At 41.6% G+C, this 11,395-nt stretch overlaps 1 protein-coding gene across 1 annotated transcript in view; it reads left to right on the top strand.

The window, feature by feature from the left end:
* Window positions 1-417: 417 nt before the first annotated feature.
* ECPAS (Ecm29 proteasome adaptor and scaffold) overlaps window positions 418-11,395 on the top strand; it is a 2,158,898-nt gene continuing 2,147,920 nt past the window's right edge. The window contains exon 1 of the mRNA XM_044061033.1: window positions 418-508. Within this exon, the coding sequence (XP_043916968.1) occupies window positions 484-508 (25 nt within the window). The 5' untranslated portion in view covers window positions 418-483. The remainder of the gene's footprint in view (window positions 509-11,395) is intronic.

Raw genomic sequence — 11,395 nt, 5'->3', positions numbered from 1 at the left:
ATGACAAAAGTTATTTTTCGGCCCAGCAAAGCATTTAATTTAAGCACATACGAGAAATGTATTCGTTTTGCAGCTTACCTTTTTTCTTTCTTAGATTCTCAAGTGTGTGTATTTTGGCTTTTTTGGGGGTGAGGGGCTTGTGGGTGTATTTCTATGATTTTCCCACTTTTTGTTAAGCATTCAATTAATTTAATGAAGCATCTCAACAGACACCTCCATTGAAAGAAAAGGTCGAGTAACTGCCATGCAATTCATGAGATTCAGAAAATTCTGTTGTTAAGAAGCCAACATAACAAAAACAAGAGATAATACCACCAACAATAAAGTTGACAAACCAGGAAGCTACGTGCGCGAAACTTTTACGTGTCTGATAAAGGGGTTGAACTACGATTGAGTTTCTTCCTATTTCTGTAGCCAAACCATGCTGTGCATCAGTAAGGTTAGGGGAAGAGTTTAGCTGTTACACACGCTGAAAGTGCAACCATGGAACCCACGAATTTAGATTTTGGTTAGTATACTGTAACTTGTATCGGTGATATATTTTTTTCTTCTACATGTAAACACTCCTAAGAAAAGTGGTGCGCGTCTTAGGAGTGTTAGTTGCTTTCCGTCAGTAAGGGGTGCTGTTGGTCATAGTTTACCACTGCAGTTGGTGCAGCTGTTTCTAAATATAATTTTAGAAACGTGAGCATGCTTCCAGTAAGTTGTGAAGAGTGCAGTTGCTTTCACGGAGAGTGACTGATTCTTTGAGCCGGTAAAGATGGCAAGTGAAGACGAGCTAAGTAAGTTGAAAAGCCGGTAGCAGCGGTGGCACACCCATGCCATGTTGTAATGGATTATGTAGGCACAACCGGATACACCGATCAGTGTGGTCCATGACTTAACAGGATAGTCTCAGGGATAAACTCGGGCGGTTTGAGTCCTAGTCCGGTAAAAGTAGGGAAGAGATCTGTGGCATAAAAAAACTGAAGGCCTTTTTGCACTGTCACGATGTACGAAAGTGAAAGTCTCCCACCCTTTTTTTTGTTTCACTGTTTTTATTTTTGTCCTTTGCTGGAACAGAACTACTGACACAGAAGAGTGTTGAACTTTTGAATGCTGTTAGATTCACGGATCTGTTGTGGTCAGCCACAGTAACTTAAGGGTTTTTACTTCTAATCAAGTACATACTCTCTGGTGTTAGCTCGGTAATGGGTGATCGTCATTGCAGTGTGCCCTAATAATTGCTGTTTTGTGTTTACCCTGAAACTTGTACAGTACAAAGGCACTTGACTGCAGATTGCAAAGGTTGGAAAATATGGGTAGGAGAGTATCTGTTCAAAATACACTGTTTTTTAATGATAGTTGCACGTACTAACAGAATTGGACAGTTAAAAAAAGTTTGTATTGTTATGTTTGTTTGGCATTTACTTTTGGGAGAATTGATGTCCCGAGGTGATGCAGTGCATAATGAAAGCTCAGGTTAGAAAGTTTCCTGACTTTAAATAATTGAAAGGGATTATGTGTGCTGTTTTGTGGATTGGCATGGCATTGGCTGTACAAACTGCACATGTGCGAAATGTATAGCTATGGGCTGAAACGGTGAGAGTCCGTAGAGTTTTGGATTGTTCAAGATTGTATCCTTATCCTCTTGGATTAATTTTGTTTTGTAAGCTAGTAGAGCGGCACAGTGATGTGGCAGGTAGTGTTGTCACTTCATAGCAAGAGGTTCTGTAGTTTCATTCTTTGCTAGGATGCATTCTGAACAGAGTTTGCATGTTCTGTCTGTGTTTGGGTTGGTGTGCGCCAGTTTCCTCCAGCATTTCAAAGACATGCAGTAGGTGGATTGGACCCTCTAAATTAGCTGTAGGCATGATTGCATGTGTATGATATGGAAGAACAATTACAGCAGGGCTAGCCACCTGGTGGTATAAAAATTGGATCTAAATGATGGTCACTGTTGATGTGACACCCTGAAACCATGTGCAGAAAGGAGAATATAGATGGATGGATGGATTCCTGGCATTGAATAGCTCTACCTTGATATTGTTTGGTTCTTAATCTGACTGCTGTTAATCAGACATTTTGTTCAAGCCATCACTGGATGAAAAGGATATAGAAAAATACCCTTTAAAATACACTCCAGAGCACAGAAAAAAATATGACTTCATGAAAACGCTGAAGAGAAGTAAAAATGTGACAGAAAGGAAGAACAAAATTATGTGCATGATGTGGTGAGCCTGCACTGGAGAGAAAATGAGGGGAGTAAAACAGTAGACAGTGGGGGGCAGTTTTGGATTGTTTTACCCAGTCCATCCCAGCCTGGAGCCTCTTACCCAGGGCACAATTCACTTAAGGTCAGCCCTGTACACAGGGTTGTTGTAATGCATCATCACTGCAACTGAATTTAAGTCACTGTCAATGTCCCTCTGTGAAGTGGGCCAACATAGTGGTACACAGGCCTGTCAAATTGAAAGCATTGTTGCTGCAGTTCAGTCTTTGTGTACTACTCCTAACACTGCAGCATGAACTAAACGGTTGCAGTCACAGAGAGGTACTTGGCCTTTGAAGTGTCCAGAGTCCCCCAAAATGCTAACTGGCCCTGCTATCAGCATCACTTCAACATTTAGAAGCAATGGCCAAGTCTGTTTTTCAGCTTGTCAGCAGACATTATTCTGGGTAATTACAGTCAGCTACTACTTCATAATTCATCAAGTAGTGATAGCAAAATTATTTATATAATATATATTCTTAGTCTGAAATGTAAAGATCTTAAAATGATTACTTAAACTTAATGGTATCAGTGCAAGAAGTTTCAAAATATTTATTTACTGTATTCTGCATAAGCATCTGTATATACACACACACACACACACACAATAACCTTTATTAATATAAAAAATAAAACACCAGTGCTGGTAGCAGCACAACTTTAATAATAACATACTTCTAGCGCCTTGACAATAAAGCTTTTAAGGAAGTAACCAGCATTAAAACAGTCACATTTCTGTAAAAAAAAAAAAAAAAGTTTAACTTGGCATCCAACGCAACAGTTAAAAGAGAATGCTTAATAACTAGCTTCATTCCAGTTCAGTTCTTTGTTTAAGCCAGATGAGTAAAAAAAAGGTATTGTTCTGCAAAATAAATCACATTCCGTAATACTGTGGGGGATCTTTAAGATCACCATCTATATGTTCAGTTTTTGTAATGCACTACCTGCTTTTATTTTATTGTAATCACCATTTTGGCAACTTAGAAAATATTCTGCTAGTGGACTATCCAGCTTACCATTTCTAATGTTTTTACAGTGTTTCTTTAATGTATAAATTCCTTATTGTTTCTCCAAAATAACTTCCTCCTATGTAGATATTGTATAATATATACAACTTTTCTAGTCATGCAATAATTAACTTCACTTAATCTTACTTTGTTTCCATTAATTATAGTAAAATCATCAATTGCCATTAAACTGCAAACACTGCAATGACCACAACATGTCATTGAATTTAAACGCCCTGGGGAATTTCAACATGTCTTGAATATTATTTCCTTTAGAGTATGAAGCTACCAACTTTTGGGGCAAAAATAATTTTTCATTCGGTTAAAACATAAGCCAGAATTGTCTAATAATCTGATATGTCTGCTTAGTACGTCTATTATACTGCATAATCATGTATATATACTTTCCTTGTCATAGTCCTGTAATTTGAAAAAAAATGCTTACGTTTGTCGCTATGACCATTGAGCAAATCCATTATGGTTGTTATACTAGTTTGCCATTAAGCATTGATAATGTCATCCATTATATAATCTCTGTTTTTAAATAAATTCATTGTGTGCAGATATGTTCTGGCATAGTGCTGCATAAGTGGAATGCACTGAATATGTGTCACTGTAGAGATTTTAAAGTTGCATGCTACAAAACAGGACCTCACCCCTCCAAAAAATGACCATAGCTGAGAGATTAAGTAATGCATTGTTTTTATATAGCTCATGGTGCATCTAGACAGAAACATACCTTTCTACTTGGAGCTGCTTTCAATGGTATTGTTTCTGAAGACACTGAAACATTTATTTGATTTTGTTCATTAGAGAAACAGTGTAACAAAGGCAAGTGAGGAGTTTTTTTACTTAAATATGTTATACAATGTGTCTCTACACCATTTTATGTGACTAAAGGAAACAGTGTAATCCTGACATGCAAATGTTGCTTTTTCTTTTCTTTTTTTCAGTCATTTATGTAAATAATTTAAAAACTAAAGCAAACATTCTAGTGGAATTAAACTTGTTTTATTTTTAAGTAAGGTGATCATAGCTGCTGATTGATGCTGTGTGCATTTCCTTAAAACAAAACTAGCATATAATATTGCTGCAAAATTAGACTTACTTTGTTGTAAATAAGCCAGTCATAAGCTGTTGAAGAAGGCATTTTCAGAATGTGTTATACCTCAGAAAAATGTTTTGTCATTGACTGAAACTAAGATAATTAGTATACAACAGCCCTTTACTGGTGTTTAACGAAATCTCTTATCTTGGATGGATTTATAGGCTCCCCAGGAACTCTTATAAGTAATTAATCTGTCAGCTAGTTAATGTTCTGGTGTAGTTCTCTATGCACTTAACTGTTTTGCCAGAGGCTATGATACTGAGCAGAGATTTAATGAGTTTGACTAAATTCCGTAAGCTGGTCACCAATAACTTGAGCTGGGTTCTACACTTGTGGTGATTGACAAACCAAACCTTCAGGACATTATGTATCTGTGTAATAGGTATTGGTGTTGATATGTTTTCTGTGTTTGATGTAAAGAATATCAGCAGCTGCTTCTTTTTGTTCTCATCTATAATCATCAGCACAACATACTTTAATTTCTTTTGCTGTAAATTTTTGTCTTTTCCCTTCTTATGACTTTATGGAGTGTCTCAGTTGCATCACACATACAGAAGTCGTCTTTGGACACATCGTTCTAACACCAGTAGTTTTACTTTTCTTTGCTAGCTTATTCTGTTATTTATTTCAATAGCTTTAAATCAAGTGAAATTTACAAACTAGTGGGGAGAGTTTATATGTGAGCAAAGACCAAGATTTTGCTGTCTAATTGATAGTGAGTTGTTGAGTTGCACACCTTTATAAGCCTATTATGGGGTCTGCGGGTCACAAACTATGGTCAAGCAAACTGCTCTTTAATTACATTTTTTTTGCTTTTTATTATTATTCAGAGAGCAACTCTGTGATGTCAACAGCTGCCTAATAAGCCTGCATGAATTATCATATCCCATATTCCCAGGTTTATGAAAACATAGGTATTTTGTACGTGTATATTATTTATTAAATGGAAGTTTCATTGAATGAGAAATTTAGTAGGATTTTTCATCTCCTTTTGTATTGGTTGAATGTGTAACTTACTGAAAATCCATTCATCAAAGGTGAAATAGCATGGTACCATGTGTTACATGGGCGGGGGGGGCCTTGTAGCATGTTGTAGGTGTTTGTGTAGGAAGGGAGGTGTGGGGAGAGCACAGCTGCCATTAATGAAGATTGTATTACTGTTCAGTGTGAGAGGAAAATTGCAGCTGATGTTATATTATAGTAGGTATGAGTGCCTTGGGGTGGTTCATGGGTGTATACTAGGCTAATGGCCCTGGAGTCTTTACAAGCCTAGCCCATAGAGGTGCTCTGGCATCGTGCTGCCCGACATTAGTAACTCTTGCCACCCCTATAGTGCCTTTTTTAGGCAAGGTTCAAAGGATAAAACCACCACCTTAACAAATAGAAGCAGGCAAAATTTGAAGGTAATGCTACTCAATGCTAGAAGTCTAAACGTCAAAATGCACTCTCTTGAGTCACTCCTAAAAATGGAGAACATCGATATCTGTGCAGTAACTGAGACCTGGTTCAAGGCTCCAGAGAGCACCCCTGCAATACCAGGCTACAATTCTTACCACACTTTTCGGCCACAAAACCAGGACCAAAACACTAAAGGTGGAGGAGTGTCCATATTCACCAAGGATATTCACACCTCTAGGGTAGTTGCCCAACACAATGCATCTGAAATTCTCCAGGTGCAACTAACACTAGGTAAGACTGCAATCCAAATTGTACCTTGCTACAGATCCCCATCCATACCTCAAGATTCTCACTACACCTTTTTAAACATACTGGAAAATATTAAGATAAAACCAAACACCCTAATACTGGGTGATTTCAACTACCCTGCCATTAATTGGGAAAACTACTCGGGTACCAACTCCTTTTCCCAACGGTTCTTGGAATTCATAAATTCCAATGCCCTGGATCAACTAATCCATTGTCCCACCAGGGGCTCCAATATCCAAGACCTGGTCATTATCAACATGGTAGATAGATGCTCCACACCACACCAGTGGTCAACCCCCATTGGTCAGGTCTGACCATAAGCAAATCACCCTTGACATCCACATCCCACCCCCACACCCCCAGTAAAGAAACCTCCTTCAAAACTTCTCCAAAGCCAACTTCAAGCTACTGAAGTCAGAAGTGACAAACTTCACAACACCCACGCAGACGGGATCTGGAAGTTCGACTGTAGAATCCTACACTAAGGCACTGTACGAGCACATCTGCTCGTGCATGAATCATGCCATCCCAAATAGAACCAAGATGCTCTTCTCCAAAAAGAGGAAGCCAATCTGGTGGTCCCTTGCTATAAACAAACTATACAACAGAAGGAAGAAACTGTTGCAAAAAAGAGGAAAATCCCAGGATGCAAAAAACTCCCTCGCCAGCCTCAGTAAGAAGCTGAGATCCCTCATAAAATCCTCAAAAGCTAGTTACGAAAATAAAATTGCCAAAGATTCCAAAGACAACCACAAGGCATTCTATAGTTATGTCAAGAATCTAAATGGCAATGCTCAGATCTGCTCTGAGTTGCAACAGAATGGCATTAAATATACTGATCCCAAGGATATTGCCAATATCCTGGCAGATCGATTTAATGCCAGCTTCACCCCACTCTCACCCGCTAAAGGGCCCATCTCAATACCAAAAGATTGCCAAATTCCGATAATCACGGCCATGCAGGTAGAAACCCCACTCTCTCCAAAGCTAAGAATACAGCATCCATGGGACCAGATGACATCCCAGGCTGTGTACTACATGAACTACAAAATGAACTGGCACCTCACCTAAGTGTGATGTTTAATCATAGCCTCACCTCAGGCTTCTGCCCACTGAGTGGCGCACAGCTACAGTTATCACACTCCACAAGGGAGGATCCACCTTGGATCCCAGGAACTACCGTCCCATCCGTCTGATGAGCCTGATTTGCAAGGGCATGGAACTTATAAACAAAGACATTGGCAACCTTCAAACACTAGACCCCACCCAGTTTGGGTTTGTGAAGGGCTGATCTTGTCTCCTGAATCTGATTGACTTCTTCGAATCAATCTCCAGAGCTGTGGACGAGGGTAAGGCAGTCCACACAGCCTATCTGGACCTCGCCAAGGCCTTTGACACCATCCCCCACTCTGGAATCATAGATAAACTTACTAAGCTGGGCATAAATCCCTACGTAACTCGATGGGTTGCTAACTGGCTTACTGACAGAACCCAGACAGTAAAAGTAGCCGACTCCAAATCCAGCTCCAGACAAGTGACAAGTGGAGTACCTCAGGGTTCAGTCCTGGGACCACTCTTGTTTGGCATCTACTTCTCTGAAGTACAGGCCAACACTAAGGGACTCTGGCTAACAAAGTTTGCAGATGACTGCAGACTGGGAGCCATTATTGAATCCCCAAATAATGTGGATATTCTACAAAAGGGCCTTACAGAAACAGATGCCTGGTGCCAGAGCCATGGGCTCAAGCTTAATGCCAAGAAATGTATAGTTATCCCCTTTGAAAAAACATGTACCCATGAATTACCACATAGGTGGCAGGACACTAAACATCGAAAGTGTGATGAGAGACTTAGGGACACAGGTGGACAGTGGTCTCACTTTCGATAACCACATTGCCACAACAGTCAGGAAATCCTTCTATGTGGCACACCTCATCACTAAGGGCTTTTCATCCAGAAAAAAGGAGGTCATTGTCCCACTGTACTCATCCCTCATTAGACCCATTATAGAGTATAATGCCCCGTTTGGTATGTACCTCACAAGACATCAGCAATAGCTTGAAAGGCCACATAAATACCTCACTAAAAGAATCACAGGCCTAAAGCAGATGCCATATACTGACCATCTAAAAAAAACTCCAGCTATACTCTGTGGCATATCGTCTACTCAGAGGCGATCTCTGCTTAACATACAAGGCCATGTCAAACCTTGAGCTGTTGGACATGCTCCACTGAAAGAAATCCCAATCCCTCAGAGCCACACGCTCTAGGGATCTAAACCTTGTCATCACAATGAACAAAACATGCTGGAGGGATAGGTTCCTGACCCAGAGACTCCCCATACTCTGGAATAGACTGTCCATACATATCAAGCAGAGCGCCTCTTTGGCTCTCTTCAAAAGGAACCTTGATGATTGGATGGGAGATAGGAAATTCACCCCGGGGATCATGTCAGCCACCCTGCTAGACAAGGGCCTGAAGAAGTAAATATTGTGGGAAGAAATATCCAGGGAATTGTTATGGCTAGGCTTGCATAGGCCCTAGGGCCAATAGCCTAGTGCCAACCTATGAACCCAAGTGCCTCTATCAAGTAGAGCCACTGGAGTGATCCCAGGGGTGAACTTTCTATTTCACATCCACTCATCAAGATTTCTCTTGAAGAGGGCCAGTAAGGTGCTCTGCTTAACATGTATGGGAAGTCTATTCCAGAGCATGGGCAGTCTCTGAGTTATGAACCTGTCCCTACAGCATGTTCTGTTGATTGTGGTAATGAGGTTGAGGTCTCTGGACGTGTATGAAGGTTTTGGAATGACTGATTTCGTCTGTTAAGTGCTTTGGTTAGTGTGTTTGATATTGTTTTCCTGTTAGAATTGCATACATTATTGGATACATTGTGCATGTAAAATTTGTTCATAGCCTAGTACCTACCTTATCTGCCCAAAGGCATTTATAAGCCTAGCCGGAATGTGTTGGCTTTCACCGCCCCCTTAGATTAGTTCCCTGTGCCTCTGTCCAGCAGAGCCATTGAAGTGATCCATGGGGTAAACTTTGTTTCTCATCCACTCGTCAAGGTTTCTCTTGAAGAGGGTTAGCGAGGAGCTCTGCCTAATGTAGATTGGAATCGTGTTCCAGAGCATGGGAAGTCTCTGGGACAGGAATCTATTCCTCCAGCACGTCCTATTTGTTGTTGTGGTGAGGTTTAGATCCCTGGAGCGTGTGGCCCGAGGGGATATGGTTTTCTTTAGGTGGAGCATGTCCATCAATTCTGGGTTGGACGTGGCCTTGTATGTCAGGCAGAGATCTCCTCTGAGTAGTTGGTATGCAACCGAGTACAGCTGGAGTTTCTTCAGTCGAGCTGCATAGCGCATCTGCTTGAGACAAGTGATCCTCTTGGTGAGGAACTTCTGTGGTCTTTCCAGTTGTTGCAGGTGTCTTTTAAGGTACATCCCAAATGGGGCATTGTACTCTATGATGGGTCTGATGAGTGGTGCGTAGAGGGGCCCAGTGACCTCTTTCGATCTGGATGCAAACCCTTTTGTGATTAGGTGGGCCACATAGAAGGGTTTTCTAACCACTTTGGCAATGTGATTATCAAAGGAGAGGTTACTATCTACTTGGGTCCCCAGATCCCTTATGTCTTCCGTATTTAGGGGGCTACCACCTATGTGGAAGTTTGTGGGTACTTTGTTTTTTCCAAAGAGGATGACTATGCATCTTTTGGCATTTAGCTTGAGACCATGGTTTTGACACCAGGTATCTGTCTCAGTGAGACCCTTTTGGAAGATGTCTGTGTCAGCCGGAGACTCAGTTATAGCCCCTAGTTTGCAGTAGTCTGCGAACTTGGTGAGCCATAGTCCTCCTGTGCTTGCCTGTACCTCTGAGAAGTATATGCCTAACAGGAGGGGTCCTAGGACTGAGCCCTGGGGAACGCCACTTCTAACAGATTTAGAGTCAGACCTAGCTCCTGCAACTCTTACCATGCGGGTTCTGTCCGTGAGCCAGCTGGCAACCCATCTCGTGACGTAGGGATTTATGTTCAGGCTGGTGAGCTTGTCTATAATATCTGAGTGGGGAATAGTGTCGAAGGCCTGTGCGAGGTCTAGGTAGGCTGTGTGGACCACCTTTCCCTCGTCTGTAGACTTTGTAACTGTCTCAAAGAAGTCCATCTGGTTTAGGAGGCATGATCTGCCCTTAACAAAGCCGAACTGCGTTGGGTCCAGTGTTTGGAGGTTCCAATGTCTGTTAATGAGATCCATGATGATGCACTCCATAGCTTTGCAGACCAAGCTAGTCAGGCTTATAGGGTGGTAGTTCCCGGGGTCCGTTGTTGCTCCACCTTTGTGGAGTGGAATAACTGTTGCTGTCCGCCACTCTGTGGGCACGTAGCCTGTGGAGGGGCTGAGTTTAAACAGTGTGCTTAGGTGAGGGGTTAGTTCATCTTTGAGCTTGTGTAGGACGCAGCCTGGGACACCATCCGGTCCCATTGATGCTGTGTTTTTGGCTTTGGAAAGGGCTGTTTTAACCTGAGTTTCTGTGATTTTAGCGGCACTACATTCTTCTGGTATAGTTATGGACACTTTTTTCGGGGTGAGAGGGGGGTGAAGTTTGCACTGAACCTGTCTGCCAGGATGTTGGCTTTATCGGTCGGTTCAGTGTATTTTGTGCCATTCTGCACTAACTCTGAGCAGATCTGAGAATTGCCACTAAGATTCTTGACATAGCTAAAGAATGCCTTGTGGTTATCTTTGGAGTCCATGGCAATTTTTCTTTCAAAGCTAGCCTTGAATGATTTTATGAGGGAACGTAGTTTCATACTGATCAGGGATGTCTTCCCTTCTTGGGATTTTACTCTTTTCTGTACTAGTTTCCTCTTTCTATTGTATAGCTTGCTTATGGCAGGGATCCACCAGACTGGTTTCCTTTTCTTGGATGAGTGAGTCTTGGTTTTGTTTGGGATAGCGTGATCCATGCATTCTTGTAGGATGCCCGTAGAGTGCATTAGTAAAGGATTTTGCAGCTTGGACAGCATTATCCTTTAGCATGGGGGCTTTGAAACTTCCCACCTCGGTATTAAGTAACGTGAAGTTTGCTTTTGAAAAGTTTTTCACAGTGGTTTCTTTGACTGGGGGTGGTGGCGGAATGTGGATATCCAGAGTGATTAGTTTATGGTCAGATCTAAACAGCGAGGGGTTGATCTCCGGTGTGGAACACTGGTCGGCCATGTTGGTGATGACCAGGTCCAATATGCTGTCACCTCTGGTGGGGGTGTTAACCAGTTGATCCAGGGCGTTTGACTTTATAAATTCTAGGAAATGTTGGGCC

This window comes from Protopterus annectens, chromosome 2.part0, assembly GCF_019279795.1.
Source record: "Protopterus annectens isolate FY-2018-M chromosome 2.part0, PAN1.0, whole genome shotgun sequence".
In the NCBI taxonomy this organism is placed as follows: domain Eukaryota; kingdom Metazoa; phylum Chordata; order Ceratodontiformes; family Protopteridae; genus Protopterus; species Protopterus annectens.
Note: the sequence above shows the minus strand (reverse complement) of the source record. Positions and strands in the feature narration are given on the sequence as shown.